Below are 24,877 nucleotides of genomic sequence, written 5' to 3' on the forward strand. Positions count from 1 at the left end.
TTAGGTTAGGTTTAGTAGGAATTATTAGTTTGGGTTAAGTATGGTAAGGTTAAGTTTAGTTAGGAATTGTTAGGTTAGGTTTTGTTTAGTTAGGAATTTGTTAAGTTAAGTTATGTTTAGTTAGGAATTGTTAGGTTAGGTTTAGTTAGCAATTGTTATGTTATGTTTAGTTAGGAATTGTTAGGTTAGGTTTTGTTTAGTTAGGAATTTGTTAAGTTAAGTTATGTTTAGTTAGGAATTGTTAGGTTAGGTTTTGTCTAGTTAGGAATTTGTTAAGTTAAGTTATGTTTAGTTAGGAATTGTTAGGTTAGGCTAGGTTTAGTTAGCAATTGTTATATTATGTTCAGTTAGGAATTGTTAGGTTAGGTTTTGTTTAGTTAGGAATTTGATATGTTAAGTTATGTTTAGTTAGGAATTGTTAGGTTAGGTTTTGTTTAGTTAGGAATTTGTTAAGTTAAATTATGTTTACTTAGGAATTGTTAAGTTAGGTTAGGTTTAGTTAGCAATTGTTATGTTATGTTTAGTTAGGAATTTCTTACGTTAGGAATTATTAGCCATAACCATGCTAGTGCAATTAAATAAGTTCCTAACCTAAAAATTTTTTTTCGTTTACTTTCATAAAAACTATAAATATAAAAGGATTTTAAGTATGATAAAATTTCTTAATTTAAATATGTTTGTTCATTAAATACAATAATTTCACAGAAAAAACACTGGATAAATTTTGTTGCGGATAATTTTGACCAATGCTAATTCACATATACGGTGGCGCCCCCAACTAGGATAAAATTTGTTGCAGATAATTTTTATACCGATTTTGGGGTAAAAATTCTACTTTTTTTTTAGTGTATATTTAATTCAGTTATGTTGAAAAATTAGTAGGTATATAAGTAAAAAAAAAACTAGTCGAATTTCCCAACAGGAATTTTCGTAAGCATTTTCAGTGGTCAATTCCTAGGAACTTATTATAACTTTAAAAATTATAAAATTTGATTTCTTTAAATATTTCAAAAAAAAATCTTCAACTTTTATAATTTTTATCAAATCAAAAAACAAAAACAAAAAAAATACGTATTTTCTAAATTTTCATAAAGATTTTGAAAAAAAAAAAATTTCTCGTTTTTAAAATGAAAATCTCACGTGGAATGCCCCCTTTGCATATATATATATAGAGAAAATAGTGACTGTAGACCGCAGGCGTGAACGTGCGTGGACATGCGACCTTCGTGAAACGGCGCCGTTGTATATCGGGACGCCCCGCGTCGGCGTCGCCGAGACGGTCTTCGATAGAAGGCAGCACCACCACCACAGAGCAGTGGTGGCCAGGCATTATCAGCAACCGCCATATTGACTGAACTCTGGGTGGCCCACCACGGCACCGTTTCTCAGGTTGAGACATTCGCGAGAATTGTCTCACTTTCGCGTTAAGACAAAAAGAAAGGAAAAAAAAAAAATTTTAATTCTCCCTTATCCCAGTAAGTAATTTCCCCCCACTCCCCCCCCAAAAAAAAAAACAATCCTCCCTCGAGCAGCAAAAAAATAATTTCGAATTTTTTTTGGAGAAAAATTTTTGTGAACAAGTGAAGTGTGAAATTGTTTTTTTTTTTTTGGAAAAATGTGAATTGATGATAATAATTGGTGTCAGGATTGTTAAGAAGAAGAAGTAGAGAAGAAAAATAAAAGTGGGGGAAGAGGAGGAGAAGGAGGAAGAAGAATAAGAAGATTTTAAGAAACGAAAAAAAAAAAAAGGAAAAAAAAAAAAAAAAAAAAAGTGGGGTGCATGTCGTTGCGCTCGTGACCCCGGGATTTCCTCGAAGAGAAGCACCCTTCTAGCACGACGGCAGCGTTGCGACGTTGGTCTCCCTCCGTGTACCGTGGGCGCCAATCAATAACGAGCACAGTCCAACTCAACTTTCTCTCTCTCGCTCTTGCTCTCTTTTCCCATCTCTTTCCCTCCTACCTCTCTCTCTTCCTCTCCTCTCTCTTTCACGGATCCCATCTCTCTCTCTCTTTCTCTCTTTTTCAAACCAGATTCTCACCACCGCAGCCACTACAAGAGCACCCCGAGGCTGTGGGATCAGGAGGAATCAAAAAAAAAAAAAACCTGATTTTCAGTGACAAAATATGTCCGCTGTAAAATTTACCCCATTAGGGGTAAATTTGGAAAAAATGGGTACTAAATCCATTTAGTAAATTCCGGAAGTAGTTTATTTATAATTGAAAAAAGGAAGTTACTAATCAAGTAACTTGTTACTACTTGTTAATAATTGTAACTACTTGTTACTACTTGTAGTAGTCAAGTTACTACTATAGTATACTAAAAATAGTAGCCAAATAATATTTAAAATCCACTAAACAGTGGAAAATCATCATGGACCAAATATGCAAAAATCTGGATTTAATTTAAATCATCATTATCATCATCATCATCTTCTTGGGGAATTATTATTGTTGACGAGCGGATGTGCAGTGAAATATCGCGAGGTGGCGTAGTGTGAAAACGTGTATAAGGGGGGTGTGCAGAGGGAGCATGAGGGCATCGGGCGAGGCCCGTTTAGGTGGTCCATCAGGACCAGGCTGAGGATCATCATCATCATCATTGTTAATCTGAAGGATTTTCATCTTAAGCAACATCTTCATTTGGCATGAAGAAAGAGAGCCTCTTATCTGAAAATTTATATTAAATTAATTTTGAGGGCAAAACTACCCCCACCATAAGGCCCACGAAATTAGGGGCCTCTGATAAATAATATATATATATATAGATAGATCTATATATATATATTAAGAGAGAGGATTATTGTAAGACGCACGCGGGAAGCGAGCTGGACTCGCTCCTAGCGCATGGAACATGATAGAGGTAAGATATATAAATTCGACCCTATTTTTGCGTTCACAATTTTTCTAAATCTCCCCCACTACTCCTTATCCCCCCCTATATCTGTCAAAGAAGTATTGTTATTTTTTCTTTTTTCTTTTAGAAAATTGGATTTTGTTTTGTCTATTCATGTTTGAAGAATTGGCAATTGATTGAAATTTATTTATTTTCGTTCTATTATTATTGTTGTTATTATTATTATATTGCTATTATATTACACGCAAAGAAATGTTTTATTTGAACCAAATATAACATATATATGAGTTAAGTAAACGTAGTTTTGTCTCACAGCCTACTAGGTCTATTTATTTGGCGTAAATAAATTTTTTTTTATTTGAATCAAATAAATATTTATTTATATCAAATAAAAATTTATTTGAATCAAATAAATATTTATTAGGCTCTGAGACACTCTCTAAATCTGAATTAGTAAAAATGTTTACTAATTTAAATTAGTGACTCACTTTTTACTTTAGAATTAGTTAAATTTTACTAATTGTTAGTTAAAGTTACTAATAATTAGTAAAATTTTACTAATTCAGAAGCAAAAAGTGAGTCACTAATTCAAATTAGTAAAAAATTTTACTAATTCAGATTTAGAGAGCAAATTTATAATTTCTTTGAGTGTAGGTATTATTATATTTTATTTTAAATATTAATTTTTTTTTATTGTCAATTTTCTATGGAATGCCCTTATATTATATTTATGGGTCATTTTATACAAAAAAAGCTTCCTTGATTGAAAGAGAATTGAAAATTTTTTTTGATTCAAAGAAATTTTCTTTAAATGAAAGAAATTTATATGCATTAAATCATAAAGAAATTCTAACATTGATATATAGGGCTAAAGAAACATTTCTTTGGATTAAATAAAAAAAAAATGTCTTTGAAAGGAAGATAATTTTTTTTTTTTTGAATCAAAGATAATTTGTTTGTAACAAATAAATTTTTGTTTGTAACAAAGAAAAAGTCAAAAGAAAATTTAAGTCTTTGAATCAATGAATTTGTTTTTCTGAGTATCAGAAACTCTCTAAATTTGAATTAGTAAACATTTTTGACTACACCCAGAGAAATGATTTATTTGAACCAAATAAAATATATTTGAATTAAATAAACGTATATTTGTCTCAGAGCCTACTAACTTATTTATTTGGCGTAAATAAAAATTTTATTTGTCAGAAATAAATTTTTCTTTGGCTCAAATAAATTTTTTATTTCAATGAATTAAAATATATTTGCAACAAATAAATTAGTTAGTAGGCTCGGAGACAAATATACCATTTCTCTGAGTGTAATTTTCATTAGTGCGTCATACTTTTTTGCTTTTGAATAAGTTAAATTTTACTAATTCGATAGGATAAAAATTTTTTTTTTTTTTTACTATTAAATAGTAAAATTTAATTAATTTAAAAGCAGAAAGTGAGTCACATAATTTTAATTTTAATGTTTACTAAGTCAGATGTAGAGAAAAGAGGAACAAAAGAGATTCTAAGCAAAAGAAAAAAAAAAAACAATTTTAAGTGATAATTTTTGCATAAAATGTCAGTTAAAAATGTGTTTTGCTTGGAATCGATTTTTTTTCCTCTTCGTGACTCCTGAATATAGGGAATTTTTTTTTTTTTTTTCGTAATTATGGAATTTCTTTGAAGGAAGTATAATAACAATAATTTCTTTGTAAATTTGTTCGTAATCTAAGTCATTGATTTTTTCATCGATATTTTAGTTTCAATATAGTTTTTTTAACATAAGTAAAAAATTTCTATTTTACAAGTTACACTTTATACTGTTACAAAAAAAAAACAGTGCGTTATTACAAAAAATGACACGTTATCGTTACGTCAAAGTAACACATAAAAATTAAAGAATGAAACATTTTAATTACACTGAAAAAAAATTCTGGTTAGGCTATATTTAACATTACTTTCTAGTTATGTTAACCAGAATTCTAGTTGAATTAACTAGGATTCTCGTTAAAATAACCAGAATTCTGGTTAACCTAACCAGAATCAAAATGTTAAATATACCCTAACCAGAATTCTGGTTATTCTAACTAGAATTTTTTTTCAGTGTAGTTTATTTTGTATTTTAACCAGTAATTTTTAAAAAAATTTGTATTCTTAATTAAATATTATATAATAATAATAAGTATAATATAAACGGAAAAAAAGATTTATCTGAAACAGCGAAAGATTTCGCTAGAATAGCGAAAGATTTAACTGAAACAAGTAAAACTTTCACTACTATAGTGAAATGTTTCGCTGTTCCAGGTAAATGTTTTTTTCAGTGTGTTATATTATAGTTATTATATTATATTATAAATATTATAATATATAATATAATATAATAATAATTGAGTATTAAATATTATAATTTTATATTATTATTATTATTATTATTATTATTTTGAAACTATTAGGATTATTTAAAATTAAGAAATAATAATAAAAATAATTAAAATATATTTATAATAAATTATTAGTTAATTGAGAAATAAATTAAAAATTTTTTGCAAAATTTAAAAAATTGTTTCAATATATAGAATAGTTTCTCAAGTTTGTAGAGTTTAATCAGGCAACAGATCCACCTGTTGGTAAATCTATCTGTTGATTAAGAGTTAATAAGATGCCTTGTACTATGGATATGACCTAGATTAAAACTAAATCTACTATTTTAACACCTCCCTTTTAATCATCGCAACGTTCTTCTGTTTTTTTTTTTTTTTTTATTATTATTATTTTTCTCATTTCTTTTTTTTTTTTATTTTTAATTAAGTAACTCTTCGCTAAGTATGAGAAAAGTATATATATATAAGTATATAAAACTCAATAAACTCAAGTGTTTCGAATGTTGTTAATGATCGAGTTTATGTTCAAGAGTTGTATGTACTTAGCGTTTTCATGCTGAAATTCATTTCCTTCATTTTTTTTTTTTGTTTTTTAATCTTTTAACTTGTCGCTTATACTTTATACTCTGTAGAGTGCATAATAGAAGGAATTACAAAACTTTATATATATAAATCATGAAAAATAAATTAAAGGAACTGAATAAAATATTAAAAGAACTGAAAAATGGAAAAAGAATGGAAATTTTTGTTGAAAATGATATAGGAAACAGTTTTGGAAATAGAATAGATAATTTGGGTTTAAAAACTGGTACTTTAGTCCCTAGGGGTGAAAATTGAAAAAATCGTTCCATTGAAAATTCGGATGCAATTTACTGGAAAAATAGGTTTAGCAATTTTTTTTTAATTGTACACGGAAAAAAAATCTTTATCTGGAACAGCTATATATGTTTATCTAGAACAGCTATACGTTTATCTAAAACAGCTATATGTTTATCTAGAACAGCTATACGTTTATCTAAAACAGCTATATGTTTATCTAAAACAGCTATATGTTTATCTAGAACAGCTATACGTTTATCTAAAACAGCTATATGTTTATCTAGAACAGCTATACGTTTATCTAGAATAGCTATACGTTTATCTAGAACAGCTATACGTTTATCTAAAACAGCTATATGTTTATTTAGAACAGCTATAGGTTTATCTAAAACAGCTATATGTTTATCTAGAACAGCTATACGTTTATCTAAAACAGCTATATGTTTATCTAAAACAGCTATATGTTTATCTAGAACAGCTATACGTTTATCTAAAACAGCTATATGTTTATCTAGAACAGCTATACGTTTATCTAGAATAGCTATACGTTTATCTAGAACAGCTATACGTTTATCTAAAACAGCTATATGTTTATTTAGAACAGCTATAGGTTTATCTAAAACAGCTATATGTTTATCTAGAACAGCTATACGTTTATCTAAAACAGCTATATGTTTATCTAAAACAGCTATATGTTTATCTAAAACAGCTATATGTTTATCTAAAACAGCTATATGTTTATCTAGAACAGCTATACGTTTATCTAGAATAGCTATACGTTTATCTAGAACAGCTATACGTTTATCTAAAACAGCTATATGTTTATTTAGAACAGCTATAGGTTTATCTAAAACAGCTATATGTTTATCTAGAACAGCTATACGTTTATCTAAAACAGCTATATGTTTATCTAAAACAGCTATATGTTTATCTAGAACAGCTATACGTTTATCTAAAACAGCTATATGTTTATCTAGAACAACTAAAACTTTCGCTGTTTTAGAGAAACATTTCGCTGTTCTAAAGCGAAACTTATCGTTGTTCCAGTTAAATGTTTTTTCCATGTGTTTTTATTTTTAATTTCACTTTTTCAAAATATTTTTTATTTCTTTTTTTATTTTGTTATTATTGAATTTTAGTCCTTGTCCACATCATGATAATAATATTGTTTGCATAGATGAACTGGATGTTGGTTATAAAGTAGTCCATCTTGACTTCTATATTAGAGAGAGAGAGAGACCACTGTTTGCTTTGTCTTTCCAAGAAATTAATACACAAAAGATGTTTCAGTCATCAAGATGGTTCTTGACCTCAATCTTCTTATTGATCATGAATTATTCTTCGGTCTCTCGAGTAAACTGAATAATAGTTTAAAAAAAAAAAAAAAAAAAAAAATTCCCCCAACAACTTGTTAAACATTTGATATCATAAAAAACATACTTTTTTTTTTAATCAAAAAAAATAAAATTTTATCAAAAAAAAAAATTCATTTTTGTTAATTTGAAACTGCAAACAAATTTTTCTAAAGAACTTCAGTTTGTTTATATTATTATTATTTGAAAAAAGTTCCTTTCACAATAAATTTGAATAGTTTCGTTTTCAATGAAAAGAAATTTTCTCTTCACTTGGTAATTTGGGAATTTTTTTTTTTTTTCTTCATCCTCCTTCTTTTTTTTTCTACAAAACCTGAATAAATACACTCTGGACACAAGTTGATTCACCTGTTGATCATTTAGGTAAAAAAAAAAAAAAAGTTTTTTTTTCTATTTTGTTATGTATTACAAATATTAATAGTTCTTTTAGTTTTTTATTTCAAAGCAAAAAAAAATTCTATTTATAGTTATATTTAAAAAAAAAAATTGTTCCTAAATTCAGTTTTTTGTTATTTATTTTTTCTTTATTTTTATTTATTTATTTATTTTTTAATTATTTTTTCTTTTTTTTTTACTTTTTTTTAATTGTAGAAATCTTTATTTTCTGTTTAATCAATTTTATATATGTATAATATAGTAAAGTTTCAGTGATGACCTATAGTAACATTTATTTTTCTCATTCCCTTGAGACTATACAGCATGCCCTGATCGCAGCTTGAAAAGTTTTCTCCCGTACACATAACACATGAGAAGTCAACATTCATGTACTCTTTTTGTCAATAAAATTTGCTTCTGTTTAACCCCATGATTTTATCAGCTGCTTTTGATTTTTAGACAAAATTTTATAAACAGATAAAAATATTTAATTTTATCCGTTACCTTCTTTTTTTTCTTAATCTTTGAATTAATATTTACTGGATCCAAAATGAAATTTTCAATATAATAATAATAATAATAATAATAATAATAATAATAATAATAATAATAATAATAATAATAATAATAATAGTAATAATAATAATAATAACAAAATTATAAAAATAAAATAATAATAATAATTTTTATTTTGTTTTATTTATTTATAGACGGTATAAATAATACATGGAATAAAAGATTTAAATGAAACAGCTAAACATTTCACTATAAGAGCAAAAGTTTTACTTGTTTCAGTTAAATCTTTCGCTATTCTAATGAAACCTTTTCCTGTTTCAGGTAAATATTTTTTTTTACGTGTATATAGTAATAATAAAATAATGACAATAATAATAATATTATAATAATATAATAAAAATAATAATAAATATTAATAATAATAATAATAATAGTGATATAATTATTATATTATTATTATTTTTTTTTTCTGTCAAATTCCAACGAATAATCCTGATTAAATCTTTATAATAATCTGAAATGATTATTTTAATCAAAAGCTTACAATCAAACCTGAGGGGAATTGATCGATTTCAGTTAAAAGGAATTTAATTTTTCCGACAATGGAGAAATCACAATTTTCAATTATATTGAAGGTGCAATCATTTTATAATTATAATACGGGAAAATTTCAACATTACTTTTTAAGAGCCAGTATATACATATAAAAAATGCGAAAAAAATAATTTAAATTAAAATACAAAAAAATTATCTAAAATTTATTTATTTAGATTTTTTTTTCTAAATTATTAACTAAAATCTACGTGCGGAAAAAAAACCTAAAATAGTAGGGAAAAAAAATATCTTATTAACTATATGTAATAAAATTTACATAGAAAAAAGAAATTACATAGAGTAATAGGGAAATTTTTTTTTTTTTTTTTTTTTTTTTTTTTTTTTTTTTTTTTTTTTTTTTTTTTTTTTTTTTTTTTTTTTTTTTTTTTTTTTTTTTTTAGTTTTCAGTGGAAAACTCTCAATATACGTGACGTATGAAGTCAATAAAGCACGGACACGTTCTTTTAGAATTTTTATAGAATTCTAAGCAGAGAAAATTTTCAATTCGCCGGTCAATAATCCGCATTGCTTCACTCTATTTTTTCTACTCACTTTCTCGTTTAAATATTAGACATATATATATATATATCTGTTAAAAATGTCGTTCTTGAGTTAAAAAATAGGATTTAAATGTCATTCGTCAATTTAATATTACTCTAATCTGTAATTTTTTAACCCTGGGGAGTAAAATAGCTATTTTTTACTCTAGGGGGTAAAATAATCATTTTTTAGTCTAGGAGGTAAAATAGCCACTTTCGATTCTAGGGAGTAAAATAGTCACTTTCGACTCTTGCTCTATCAAAAATTAACTACTGGGACAGTACAGCGCCAGTACTACCAGTAGTGGCGCGATATTATTACCAGTACCGCGCCAGTAGTGAACTCTGATAATTTTTGGTAGGGAAGGAGTAAAATGATCATTTTCAAACTAGGAATTATAAAAAAAAGGTTTTTTAACCCTAGAAGCCAAAAGAGGCTTTATTCTAGGGAGTAAAGTATTTTTTCAGTTCTAGGGAGTAAAATAACTATTTTTAACCCTAGAAGGCAAAAGAGGCTTTATTCTAGGGAGTAAAGTATTTTTTCAGTTCTAGGGAGTAAAATAACTATTTTTAACCCTAGAAGCCAAAAGAGGCTTTATTCTAGGGAGTAAAGTATTTTTTCAGTTCTAGGGAGTAAAATAACTATTTTTAACCCTAGAAGCCAAAAGAGGCTTTATTCTAGGGAGTAAAGTATTTTTTCAGTTCTAGGGAGTAAAATAACTATTTTTAACCCCAGAAGCCAAAAGAGGCTTTATTCTAGGGAGTAAAGTATTTTTTCAGTTCTAGGGAGTAAAATAACTATTTTTAACCCTAGAAGACAAAAGAGGCTTTATTCTAGGGAGTAAAGTATTTTTTCAGTTCTAGGGAGTAAAATAACTTTTTTTAACCCTAGAGAGTAAAAAAAATTTTAATCTAGAAAATAAGACAAGGATTATTTTTTAATCCAAGGCATTTTTTATATGATTCTAATTATACGAAAAAATTCAATTTGTCCAAAAATTGTATAGATATTTTATTTTACTTTTGGCTGTATAGTACATATGGGATATATTTGCATTGATTGAATTTTAACGAGTATTATTAAAAAAAAAAAAAAAAAAAAAATGAACAGAAAAAACGAGGACACGTTTTGTTTTGTTGAAAATAAAGCTTTGTTTATCTTCGGAGAGAGGTAAAATTTTTACCTGCGCTCATCGAATTTTCATTAAACCACATAAATACGACAACTATAAATAGCCATGAAGGAGAGCACGCTAATCGATAGTTTGGTGAACTGAACACATTATTATGCCAACGAACTTTTTCTTTTTTTTTTTTTGTACACATAGTTTGGTTGATGACAAAAAAAAAACGGATAAATATTTGCAAAATCATTTGTGCTTTATTTAACTTCGTTTAGGGAAACGATTGTCATCAGTGGAACACACTGTTTACAAGTGAGACAGTTCAAATTTTCTATTTAGTAGAAAAATAGAAAAAAAAGGACAACAAATAAAATAGAATAAATATAGATTCAAAAAATTTATTTATTATTTATAAAGAATGAAAATTGGCAACATTGATCATAGAATATTGTCTGCTAGTTATTTTAATTTTTTGACCAATAGGACAATTGAAATTTCCCGCCAAATTTTTGTTTTTAGGTTAGGAAATTTAATTCCTGTGTATTTAAATATTTTAATGTGATATCAAAAAAAAAAAAAAATAATAATAATAATCATATTTTGCAGAAAAAAAAGAATTATTATTTTCTAAAAAAAAAAAAAATTACTAAAAAAAAATCCACCAATTTTCCATAAAAATTTAAAATCACATTCACTAAAAGCGTTTTAGACTGAAACATGAAATTTTGATTTCCGGTACTTTTAGTGTGCGACGACGATATAATCCACATACCACTGTGTATAAATATAGATATTCACAGAGCACTTGAATTTAAAGTTTCTCAATTGAGAAAATTCTTAAAAATTTAATTTTTCACATAAATTAAAACGAAAAAATTGATAAAATTTAATAATTATTTAAATAAATTATTATTATTATTTGTAATTGAAATCAAATTCAGGAATAAATTCTGGATTATAATTATTATTTTATGATTATTGTTATTATTATTATTATTATTATTACTATTATTATTTTTATTTTTATTATTTTTTATTATTATTATTATTATTATTATATTAAAATTAATTGATATTGTTTTATTTTCTATAAATGTTTTAAGTTTGAGGTTATGTTTTGTACTTTTTAAGAAAGAAAAAAAAAAAAAAAAAAAAATTCTGTGAAAACGGTAGTTCAATTAATTTATGGAAATAATTGACACGTTATATAGAAATTGGGAAAGCACCTTTTTAATTGAATTATAACAATTTAAACTGAGAACCTCTGATGCTGTTCATAGTTTACATTTAACTTCCTAGTTTTCCCCCTTTTACACACGTTAAACTGGCTAAAATATAAACAACTCGCACGAGTGAACAAATAATACAACTGAGGGTAAGAACTCGTTCGATGCACTTGAATGTAAACACAAAACAGTGGTTGACAACGATATGCAAACAACTTTTTTCTATTTTTTTTATTTTGTAACGTAATTAAAACTCTTTCTCTTCCTCTCTCTCTCTCTCTCTCTCTCTCTCTCTCAGGAGAAACTTTTTCAAACTCTAATTATTATACTAGTAACAAAACAAAACTCTCGTTAAAATTTCTAATGTAAAATCAAATTAAAAAAAAATTTAATTTAAAAAATAATTTTTTATGATAATTTCATAAATTTTTTTTTTTTTTTATGTAATGTGGAATTATTTTTAGTGTAAAAAAAAACGCGTGGATTATAATTGTGAATGATTTGATGCAGATGTCGAGTGGAATTGGTGCAACTGCTATGGGGATTGGCGTTAGTCACGGCGCTGGAGGTGGTGAGGGTGTCGCAGGTGGGGGATGTCGTCTAAGGGCCCAAAGTCAGGCCTCTGGGTCTGTTGTGCAACAATCGTCGCAGCAACAACAGTCGCAGCTGCAGCAACAGCAAGGAGGAGGGCAACAACAATCGCAATCGCAGCGCCAAGCGCCGGGATTAATGGGACGCTCCAAAAAGGACAACTGTTGCCTTTGTTGGTGTTGCTGTTGCAGTTGCTCGTGGTATTACCGTTCTTATCTATTTTTTTCGTTAGGAACGCTGATAGCATATTTATTTTTCATTCTTTATTTTTTTTTTCTTCACTTTGTTTCGTTCACTTTTTCTCTTCCCCTCCTTTTCTTCTTTTCTCTTTCTCTTCTATTTTATTCCTTTTTTCCTCTTTTTCTTCCTTTATTTCCTCTTCTCCTCCATTTCTTTTTTCCTCTTCTCTTCCCTTTCTTTTTATCTTCTTCGATTTTTGCCCTCTTTCTTCCTTTTTTTCCTCTTCCCTTCCCTCTCTTTTTATCTTCTCCTCACATTTTTTTTGTCTTCCCTTCCTTTTTTCCACTTCCCTTCCCTTTTTTCTCTTTTCCTCCCATTATGTTCCACTTTCCTTCCCTTCTTTTCTCTTCTCCTCCACCCATTCTTTTTCTCTTCCCTTCCTTTTTATCTTCGTCTACTTTTTTTCTCATATTCCCATCTTGTTATTTCGATATTCTTCTATTTCCCTCATTTTTTCCTCCTCTTCTTCGTTTTTCTGCTTATTCTACTCTTCCCCTCCCACTCTTTTAGTTCTTTTTTGTTTCCACTATTCCTTCTTCTTCTTTTCCCACTTTTTTTTTGCTTATTCTCCTCTTTCTCTCCTACTTTTTGAAGCCTTTTTTTGTTTCTCATATTCCTTCTTTTCTTCCTCCTCTTCCCACCACTTCTTCTTCCCTTTTCTGATTATTTTCATCTTTCCCTCCCACTCCTTAGGATATTTTTTCTGTTTCTGTAATTCCTCCCACTTCTGCTCCACTTCTTATCTTTTTTTTTGTCCTTATTCTCTTTCCTCTTTTTCGCTGCGTCTTTGTCTTCGCTTCCCTTCCTTTCTTTTCTTATCGTTTTCTTCTTTTCCTTCTCCTATTCCCCTCCATTTCTTTTTACTTTTTCCTTCTCCCCTCATTTTCTTCTTTTTCTTTTCCCTTTTCTATCCTTTGTTTCTTTCTTCTACTTCACTCCTTTTTTATTTATTTTCTCTTTCTATTTTTCCTTTCACTTTTTTACTCTTTTTTTATTTCCCCTCTCCAACTCCTTACTATTTTATTTGTTTCTTCATGTTTTTTTTTTTATTTATTTAATATCGACCGAGTGATAAAATCATTTTATTTATTTCCTTACTATTTTCTTTACTGTTCCTTTCTCTTCTTCTTTTTCTTTATATTTTTCCTCTCCTCTTTGTCTTCTTCTTTCCCTTCCGTTTCTCTTTTTTATATTTTTCTGTCCTTTTCTTCTTGATTCCTTTACTTTTCTGCTCTTCTCATCTTTCAGTGTTACCTTCTTCCATTACTCTTTTTGTCTACATCTATCCTCCTATTCATTTTTTCCACCTCCTTTTTCATAATCTTTTTTTTTATTTTCTACTACTTCTCTATCTTTTTTCTTCTTATTTTTCTTCTCCTACCTTCTCTCCTCAATTTTTAGTTCTAACTTTTTTTTCTCTTTCCTCTGTTTATTTCTATCTTTTTGTCAGCGATTTTTCTATTATCTCTTCCCCATTACCATATTTTTAGATATCTTTTCTTTTTCTTATTCCTCTATTGTCCCTAATGTGTTTCTAGTGACATCACAGCCTCCTCTTTTTATGTAACTTCTTCCTCATCTTTTACAGTTTCTTTCAGCCTCTTGAGACACTTTCCTCTATTCTTAATATTTTTTACCCTTTTCCTATTTTGTCTTTTATTTTTTAATTCTCACTTTTTATTCCTTTTACTTCTATCTATTTTCTTTTTTTATTCACATTCTTTTCTGATTCTACATCATTTTCTCTTCTTTTTACTGTAACTTCTATTGGCCTCCCTTACTCTCTTCTTTTAATCTCTTCTATTTTTCTCTTTTTCCATTCCTTTCTTCCTCTTTTTTCTTCTTTTTCCTATTCTTTTTTATTCTCTTCTTCATTCTTTTCTTCCTCCATTCCTTTTTTCCTCTCTCTTCTATTTTTCCTCTTTCTTAACCTCTTCTCCATTATTTTCTCCCCTCATTCCTTTCTCCGTCTTTTTTCTATTCTTTTTTTAATAACCTCTTTTTCCCTTTTTCTTCTTTTCCATTCCTTTCTTTTTTTTACACTATCTTGAATGTCTCCTCCATCCTTATTTCTCCATTCCATTTCTCTTTTTTCATATTCTTTCCTTTTTTTTAGCCTCTCCTCCATTCTTTTCTTCCTCCATTCATTTTTTCCTTTTTTTCCATAATTCTCTAAGCTTCTCCTCCATCCTTCTTCTTCTCCATTTCATTTTCCTTCCTTCTTGTATTTTTTTTTCTCTTACCTTCTCGTTCTCCATTTCGTTTTCTCTTTTCTCCATACTTTCTCCTTCTGACAATAATTGTTAAATGAAAAAAAAGGCAAATTATTGTCATCTCCTCCATTCTTTTTTTCTCCTTATCACAATATTTCTTTCTCTTTCTTTCATTACTATCATTTTAATATATTTTCTCCCTTCACTTTCTCATCTCAATTTTTTTCCCCTCTCTCAGTTGCATATGACATATCATATTCTCTATCTCTCTTTCTCACTCTCATAGCATCACTCAGCTCTTACCCTTCTTCTCCTCTTCATCCCTCATCCCCCCATATAACCCCACCCAACGCTCTCGAACTATCGACCTCGCTTGCGCCGCTCTGCACTCGCCTTTACTATGTGAACGTCCTATTGAATTCGTAGAAAAGTCACGTCAAATGAATTCTTATTCAATCCCGATGTATTCCATCGAGGAGACCTAGTTCCAATAGTCTATTAAAAAAAAAAAAAAGATAAAAAAAAATTCTGAAAGGATCTATATACTCTATAAGTGAATCTCTTAAGTTTCATGAGATGAATTTGTTACGGTTAAACTAGTCCAGGATTCGTGGCAGGAATGTAGGACACTCCGATAAATATTTTTATTATTATTATCATTATTTATTTAATAATTATTATTATTTAAATGACCCTACATTCAATTAAACAATCATTATCGTCTTCGTTTTTATTATTGTTATTATTATTTTATTATTATTATTTTTATTTTTATTAATATTATTATTATTGTTTTTATTATTGTTGTTATTATTACTATGATTATTATTTTATTATTATTATTTTTATTTTTATTAATATTATTATTATTATTGTTTTTATTATTTTTATTATTATTTTTTTTATTAAAAATTTCTTTTGCCTTCTTTTTATTTAATAAAATCGAGAAGTTAAATTAAAAAAATTTCTATTAAACATAAAATTAAAAAAAAAAATTTCATTTTCTATTAAAATAAATCTCCGTTTTATGGAAAGTAAAATTAAAAAAAAGAAGGAAAGAAAAAATACATTAAATCTTGTATGAAAAATATGGAAATTTTTTTTTTTTTTTTTTAATGTCCGAGTAACTTTTTTTTTTCTTTATTAGAATATGGGAAAATTGTATGTATGTACGTAAGAAGATTGCAATCTTTTTAGTATGTGTAATTTTTGAAAGAGTGTGCAATTTACTGCACACACATTCACATATATATATATATATATATACATACACAGGACATAAACAGGCGCGCGGTGCTTTTCTTTAGTATGTTAACGATTTTCCAGTATACAATTGGGATCTCTCCCATTTGTTCCTTGAAATGTGGAACACACTGAATCTGTATATATATCGGACACATTTTGTTACACTTACTTCAATTCAATAGAAAGACGATTATTTCAATTCTCGCGTCTTTAAATACGCGTAAAATAGTTTTTTTTTTTTTTTTTAATAAATAAATTATTAATTTATTACTAAATTATTTTGTTTTTTTGTAGAATATAAAGAGGGAAAGTAGAGTTTAAATTAATTTTTTTTTTATTTGATTTTAAATAAATATTTATTTGTTTTAAGTAAATTTTATTTGATTCAAACGAGGATTCAAATAAATAGTTACTAGTTTCAAAATAATAAATTTTATTTGCTTCTAATAAATATTTGTCCGTTTCAAATATATTTTATTTGATTCAAATAAATATTTATACTAGTTTCAAATAAATATTTGTTGGTTTCAAATAAATTTTATTTAATTGAATTAAATATTTACTAGTTTCAAATAAATTTTATTTGATTCAATTGAATACTTACTAGTTTTAAATAAATTTTATTTGTTTCAAATAAATATTTACTAGTTTCAAATAAATATTTGTTGGTTTCAAATAAATTTTATTTGATTGAATTAAATATTTACTAGTTTCAAATAGATTTTATTTGATTCAATTGAATACTTACTAGTTTTAAATAAATTTTATTTGTTTCAAATAAATATTTACTAGTTTCAAATAAATATTTGTTGGTTTCAAATAAATTTTATTTGATTGAATTAAATATTTACTAGTTTCAAATAAATTTTATTTGATTCAATTAAATACTTACTAGTTTTAAAACAAATTTTATTTGTTTCAAATAAATATTTACTAGTTTCAAATAAATATTTGTTGGTTTCAAATAAATTTTATTTGATTGAATTAAATATTTATTAGTTTCAAATAAATTTTATTTGATTGAATTAAATATTTATTAGTTTCAAATAAATTTTATTTGATTCAATTAAATACTTACTAGTTTTAAATAAATTTTATTTGTTACAAATAAATATTTACTAGTTTCAAATAAATATTTGTTGGTTTCAAATAAATTTTATTTGATTCAAGTACATTTAAAAAAAAAAAATTTTATTTCTTTCAAAGTAAATTTTATATTTTTTTTCCCAAATAAATTGGGTTTAAAATGGATATTTTTTTATGTGGATCGAAAAATATATTGTGAAAATGAAGAGCATTCGCTAAAAATGATTTAAACTAAAGTATAGGTAACAAAAATTATATTCGTTCTTTTTTTTTTTTTTAATATTTTATGGCCCTTTCCTCCTTTCAGTTTTCTATCAATTTAGAAAAGTGCTGCGGAATCCCGGTCCGCCCCTGGTTTAATCGATTATCTTTTTTCGAATCGTTCATCTCTACAACCCTAAAGTCTGTATAGCGTGTATTTATGACCTATTTACCATCGAGTACAAATGTATGCACAATTTTTTACAAATGTATAAATATTAATTAAATTATTAATAATAATAATTATAAATATTTATAACTATATAATTATAAAAATTGTTGTTATAATTATCATTATTTTTATAATTATAATATATATATATATATATATTTATAATTATATATTTTATGTATTATATATATATATATATTATATCATTATAATTTATAATTATTTTTAAAAAAAATTTCTATTCTATAGAACAATTTTTTTTTTATAAATATTATTTATAACAATTTTTTTTTTCTATAGAATTAAAAAAAAAAAAAATTTCTCATAAATTCAAGGAAAAATTATTGTAGCCATGTCATTTGTCAACTATAAATAGAAACAATCATCATATTATAATAATTATAAATATATGTATATATAAATTCAAATCTATATCTGTTCTCTTTTTTCTGTTTCATGCCGCAAGCAGGAATAAATGGTGAGCAGGACAGTGTATTTTCTTGTTTATATGCTGCTATCGTGCCCTATATATATATATATATATATATATATATATATACATTTGGGAAACGCTGTTGTGCGCATAACACGTGTTTCCTCCCCTCTCCCTTTTGTTTCCCTCCATCGAAATCTCCTACACACTCATCCTCTCAACACCCACTAATACCTCCATCCCAGAAACTATGTAGTCGTGATTCGATTTTCAGTTTTGGTCGACTAGACGTCCTGTCGTCGATCATATTTTTCTCCCCCTTTGGTCCAAATATACATACATACATATAAACGTACCTTTACATTTTTTTTATATGTATAATTCTTTTCTATTGTGTTTTATTCAGATTTTTTTTTTATTTGAGAAAAAAATATTTTTTATTCACGTTTTTGATTTCTTAGTATTATTTTTATTTTTATTATTATTATTATTATTATTATTATTATTACTATTATTATTATTATTATTATTATTATTATTATTATTATACTCAGCGTAACTAATCGTTGAGCGCGTCACTCCCACCCTCCGCTCAGCGTAGCCAATCGTTGAGCGCGTCACTCCCACCCTCCGTTCAATGTAACCAATCACTGAGCGCGTAACTCCCACTCTGCCGCTCAGCGTAGCCAATTACTGCGCTTTAACTCCACTCTCCAAGCAACGCATTGTATTTTCAATTCATTTAATAGTCACGCTCTTGAAAAACGTAATTAAAGGATTGAAATATAAATTTTAAAAATCAAAATAAAGAATATAGTAACAAAATTAATAAATTACTACATATAATATACATTTAAAATTATATAGCAGTAAATTATATTATTATTATCACTATTATTCTACCGTACAAAGTAAAAAGACACGCATTTGAAATATACAGCACGGACGTATATTTTTACTTTGGACGGCAGTATTATAGTTATTATTAATATTATTATTATATAATATTAAATATATATTATAAATAGTAAATTATTATTTTTCTTACTATATTCTTTATTTCGATTGTTTAAATTTTGATATTTAAATAATTTTACTTAGGTTTTTCAAAAACGTGACTGCAGTAAATGAATTGAAAATGCAATGCGTTGCTTGGAGAGTGGAGTAAATGCGCAATTATTGCCTACGCTGAGCGGCAGGGTGGGAGTTACGAACTCACGTGATTGGTTACGTTGAGCGGAAGGGTGGGAGTGACGCTCTGAACGATTGGCTACGCTGAGTTTACTATATTATATTCTATTATTATAGCAGCATATTCTATTTTCTCTTAATTCTCCCAAAAAAAAGCACTTCAGTAAAAAGTTGTCACGTTTATTTATTTTTTTTTTTTGCAAATTTAAAGTATTATAATTTTTCCAACAAAAGAGACTGGAGAAAAAAATTGTTCTTTTTCTTCTGCCTAAAATATATAGGAAAAATATATATAATTTTTAACGAAATTTTACTGAATCCAATTTTCGAGAATACTCACTCTCTATCCTACGCAATGGAATTCGCTTATCAAATTTCCTCAGTCCTTTATCCCCTTCCTTAATACAATTCTCACACGACGTGTACCCTTTTAGCGTGAAATCCGTCGCTGACCTTAATCTCCTCCCTTTGCTCTTCCACCCCCCCCCCTCTGGTCGAAATAGGGTTATGTCTTCGAATTATTCCGAAAACATAATCCCTTTCGCGAATGTATTTGGTTGGGCGCTAAATTTCACCGAAAAAAAGGACTAACCATTAGAAAGAGTTGTTGTTTTCAAAAAAAAAAATTACACTCTCTAAATCTGAATCAGTCATATTTTACTGATTAGCAGTCGAAATTTACTGATTCAATTAGTAAAATATTAATTATTGATTAAATCAGTAATATAAATATAGTAATAGTATAAATATAGTAAAATTTCTACTGATTCAGATTTAGAGAGCAATGCTATGAAATTTTTTTAAATTTGTTAAATTAAATTCAAAAAATTACATATTTATTTATTAAAAATTAATTTTAAAAAACGATACTTTTTTTTAAAACTTATTCCACAGTAAATAATAGTAAAATAGTAATTAATTAATAATAATAATAGTAATAATTAAATGATAGTAATTTTTTTTTTTGGTTGATTTGACAGTTTGGCGGCGGTTGGTAGTGGAAATGCAGCCGGTGGTGGTGAGCAGGGTAAAAAGAAAAACAACAGTGGCGAACATGGAGTTGTTGGCGATCCAACAAGTGCAAGTACGGGAAATGGACTTGATGGATTAGATGGGATTGATGGTGATAGCGATTATTGCAATTTAGATGAAATTCGATCGTGGGGCTCGTCATTTGATAAGCTCATGAGGAATCCAGCTGGAAGGAGATTATTTCGTGAATTTCTCGTTAGCGAATATAGCGAGGAAAATATTGCATTTTGGCTCGCATGCGAGCAGCTCAAACGCGAAACAAATTCCGAGAGAATCGAAGAAAAAGCCCGCTTAATATACGAGGACTACATATCGATACTCTCTCCAAAAGAAGTTAGTTTACAATAAATTTTTACATTTTTTATTTTTGTTTTTACATATACTTTCTTTTGAGTTTACAACAATTTTTTTTATTTTTGTATTAAATTTTTTTGTAATTTAGAACAATTTTTTATTTATTTTTTATTGGAAAAGTATTGAAAAATTATTAAAAAAAATTGTTTGAAAATTATATTGAAAAAGCATTGAAAAATTATTTACAAAATGAAAATAAATTTTTTCCTTTTGAAAAAACAATGTGTGAACATTAAAATTGTCGCGAAAATAAAATAACTTAAAATTGAGTAAAAAAAAAAAAAAGTTCGAGATTCACAACATTTTGCCAAGTTTGACACATATTCACAAACAAGAACGATAATGGAATTTAAGAAGAATGCCCTAAAAGCATGATGTTTCAATGCTTCTTCTAACGCTATTTATATATACATGCATGGGGGCAAAAAATGAAATTCGATTTTACCTAGATGGCTCTACTCTAATGCCTATACATATATACATAACTTTTTTTTCTCACGAACAAGATTTTTTTCCTATTTTTTTTTTTGAGCATAAATATTTAAATAGAAAAAAAGAATTTACTATCAAATTATTTTGGAACAATTTTTTATTATTTTGAGGTTATGTGAATAAATTCGTCTTTTCTGATTTTCGAAGAAAAACTTTTTTCCCTTATTTAAAAACAATTAAATTACTTAAAAACTGTTTTATTTTTTGAGGTTATGTGAATAAATTCGTCTTTTCTGATTTTCAAAGAAAAACTTTTTTCCCTAATTTAAAAACAATTAAATTACTTAAAAACTATTTTATTTTTTGAGGTTAAGTAAATAAATTCGTCTTTTCTGATTTTCAAAAAAAAAACTTTCTTCCCTAATTAAAAAAAAAAATTTGAACTACTTTAATAAAAAGTAAACGTAGGGCAAATTGTCTTGAGTTACAATTATTATTTTTTGAGGTTAAGTTCGTCTTTTCTGATTTTCAAAGAAAAACTTTTTTCCCTAATTTAAAAACAATTAAATTACTTAAAAACTATTTTATTTTTTAAGGTTATGTAAATAAATTCGTCTTTTCTGATTTTCAAAGAAAAACTTTTTTCCCTAATTTAAAAACAATTAAATTACTTAAAAACTATTTTATTTTTTGAGGTTAAGTAAATGAATTCGTCTTTTCTGATTTTCAAAAAAAAACTTTTTTCCCTAATTAAAAAAAAAATTTGAACTACTTTAATAAAAAGTAAACGTTGGGCAAATTGCCTTGAGTTAAAATTATTATTTTTTGAGGTTAAGTGAATAAATTCGTCTTTTCTGATTTTCAAAGAAAAACTTTTTTTCCAATTAAAAAAAAAATGTGAACTACTTTAACAAAAAGTGAGCGCATGTCAAAATATCTTAAGTAAAAAGGAGCATGCACAGAATGTTATTATTTTCAGGTTATGTGAACGAAATTAGTCTTTTCAGATTTTCAAAGAAAACCTTTTTTTTTTCTTCTTCCAGGTGAGTCTGGACTCGCGGGTGCGCGAAATCGTGAATCGAAATATGGTGGAGCCAACGCCTCATACGTTCGACGAGGCACAACTACAAATTTACACTCTGATGCATCGTGACTCCTATCCACGTTTTGTCAACAGTGAAATTTACAGGCGAACAGCGAGACTCGGTAGCGGGCCACCCAGTCCAACGGGCACCGAACAAGAACACACAAACGTCACCGGAAAGTCAAAGTCAAAAAAATCGATGACGTAATCTCGCTCGACATAAAAAAAATAGGTAACGTTTTTTTCTAAATCGACCACCAAAAAAAAAAAACGTTTTCTAAAAAAAATTCGATCTCCAAAAAAAAACAAAACGTGCTCGTATTATAATTATCGACGCTATCGTCGCGTCGATTTTGCACACACGAAAAAAAAAAATTATTATTGGAGTCGTCTCGATAAATAAATAATAAAAAAAAATAGGTTAACAATGGTCTTCCAAGCGAAGCCACGGGGCCATGAAATAAATGAAAAAAAAATAAAATAAATCACGCTATGAAAAAATAAATACTAAACACGCGACAGTGATTTATTTATTTAGAAAAAATTATATCCAAATAATTACGGACTTGGAATTACAAAAAAAAAAGTAATTTCAAAAGTAGAGGAGAAAATAAAAATGTAATCGTTTTGCAGTCCGGGGATATGCGTCGTCGTGATTGATTTACATTTTTTTTTGTGAAAAAAAAAAATTTTATTATTTATTATTAGAGCTGAGACTAGTGTCGATTCCTTGATTGTTGAGCGTTACCTCCCACTTTTGCCAATCACAGAGCGCGTCACTCCCACTCCTTTGCCTCGGCAACCAATCATTTGCGCGCTACTCCCACTCTAGTTCTCCGCGTAACCAATCACAGTGCGCCATTTCCCCATTCTTCCATCGTCACTTAACCAATCACATCATCCACTCCTCTTCCATTTCTATTCAACATTTGTTGTTAGTTAACAAAAAAAAAAAAAAGTGGGAGTGTCACGCAATTAAAAAAAAAAACCATAACGAAATACAAAAATAGAATTAATTCCCACTTCGCACAATATTTTTCTCAGTCTCTAATTCGAAAAAAGACAAACGAAATCGATTCCAATCGATTAAGAAAAAAAAAAAAAAAATAATTAGAGACTCAAATGTGAGACTACAATTTTTCAGTGGTCACACATAATTCTAGAAATTTTAAAATAATATCAGCTGATGATACCAATGATATGTATAGATAATGTTTTTTCAATCCTTGTTCACTTTTCTATAAGGATTTTTTATGTGTAAAAAAAGAGAATTGTTAAATCAGGATGAATTTCCTAAAAAAAAAAAAATTTCGACTGCTTCTCAGCAGTTTTACATAAATATATAAATAGAAAAAAAAAGAAGAAGGCGTTTTTTCTTCTTATATATAAATAAGATTTATTTATTTGTTTCAATTCCAAAGTTGTTAGACAAGCTTTATTCTCAAAAACAAAAATAGCATTTTTTTTTCCAAGTTTAAGAGAGAGAAAAAAATTAGAGTACGAACTCGATTTTTTTTCTTTCTGAGATGGGGAAAAAATGGTTCATTATTATAATTAGCAAAATAAAATTTTTTGAATTATTTGAAAATTTTCATTATTTGTAATAAATTACATCTGCTACAGTTTCTTATGTATATTTACGTGAATATAAACGATAAATAATAAGAATGTATTTGCGATAAAAATGTGTTCGAGCTAATTGATAAGCTACTGGATTTTAATGTCCATGTACGAATTAAAAAAAAAAAAAATAACTGTACAGTCGAGAAGTAAAATTTCAAAAAAAAATTTAATCTGCATGAGATTTATTTAAAAATAATAATGAGAAAAAAATTAACCAGTCTCGTAGTATTTTTTGTTGTAAACATTTTTTTTTATTAATTTAATAGTAATTAAAATTTCAATTATTTATTACAATATAATAAATAATTAGCAATTTTAATTTGTATTTATTTATTTAATTTGTAAAAGTAAATTTTTTTTCAAAAATAATTTTTTGAAATACATATTTTTTTAAAAACAATTTCTATATAAATTAGTTAATTTTTTCGATTTATTAATAATTAGGGAAAATTCTGAGCTGTAAGAAAAAAAATTAATAAATAATAGTTTTTTGGTTGACCAATGAAAAAAAATAATAATAATAAAAAGCATTTTATCGATGTTGTACGGATGCGTCGTATATATGAAAATTCAGTGTAAGTTACATCGTTACATTTTTTATTAATTAAGAAAAAAAAAAAAAAAATTGTAACACTACCTTCTCTCTGTGATATCGCATAATGTGAAATAGTCGTAAATCGGTGTGTGATACTTCTTGAAATAGAAAAAAAAAGGAACAAAAGAGTTGGAATGTGACGATCTCAGGTTACTAATATTTTTTTTTAATTTTACAAATATTTTTTTTTGAATTTTCTTTTCTTATCCCGGGCTTCGAAACATCAAAGTCTATATTATAAAAAAAATATATATATATATATTTTGTCCATTTGTCACAAGTAGTTGATAATTTTTTTATATTTTTTTTTTCTAAGTAAAAAAATGAAAATAAATCATTTTTTCTATTTTGTTAGGAAAATTTTTTTTTCCAATTATTTTTAAAAGAAATTTTAAATATTAATATTTAAAATAAAATATTAAAAACAGGCACAAATTACCAAAATATTTTTTTTTGCAAATAAAATACATTTGTATTTTTTTTTTTTTTGTAAAAATAAAAAGAGTTATTTTTTACTTATTTACGTGAATAATTTTA

General features: G+C 26.6%; 1 protein-coding gene across 2 annotated transcripts; it reads left to right on the forward strand.

Moving 5' to 3' along the window:
• Window positions 1-1,234: 1,234 nt before the first annotated feature.
• LOC127280525 (regulator of G-protein signaling 17) lies at window positions 1,235-23,956 on the forward strand. 2 transcript variants are annotated; one of them, XM_051303570.1, is made up of 4 exons: window positions 1,235-2,860; window positions 12,299-12,579; window positions 20,201-20,585; window positions 22,082-23,956. In XM_051303570.1, the coding sequence occupies exons 1-4, from the start codon at window positions 2,852-2,854 to the stop codon at window positions 22,328-22,330; spliced, it is 924 nt and encodes a 307-aa protein (XP_051159527.1). In that variant the 5' UTR covers window positions 1,235-2,851; the 3' UTR covers window positions 22,331-23,956. The 2 variants fall into 2 exon arrangements, with proteins under 2 accessions (XP_051159527.1, XP_051159528.1); XM_051303571.1 differs by having other exon boundaries at window positions 1,236-2,860; window positions 12,299-12,576.
• Window positions 23,957-24,877: the final 921 nt, after the last annotated feature.

This window comes from Leptopilina boulardi, unplaced genomic scaffold (genome assembly GCF_019393585.1).
Source record: "Leptopilina boulardi isolate dan_hultmark-lab unplaced genomic scaffold, ZJU_Lbou_2.1 LbouV2_248, whole genome shotgun sequence".
Classification (NCBI taxonomy): domain Eukaryota; kingdom Metazoa; phylum Arthropoda; class Insecta; order Hymenoptera; family Figitidae; genus Leptopilina; species Leptopilina boulardi.

Bases quoted from the DNA above. Each gene is read 5' to 3' on its own strand.
- LOC127280525 (XM_051303570.1), top strand. The intron at 12,580-20,200 runs GTATTACCGTTC...TTGATTTGACAG, and splicing joins TGCTGTTGCAGTTGCTCGTG to TTTGGCGGCGGTTGGTAGTG. The intron at 20,586-22,081 runs GTTAGTTTACAA...TTCTTCTTCCAG, and splicing joins CGATACTCTCTCCAAAAGAA to GTGAGTCTGGACTCGCGGGT.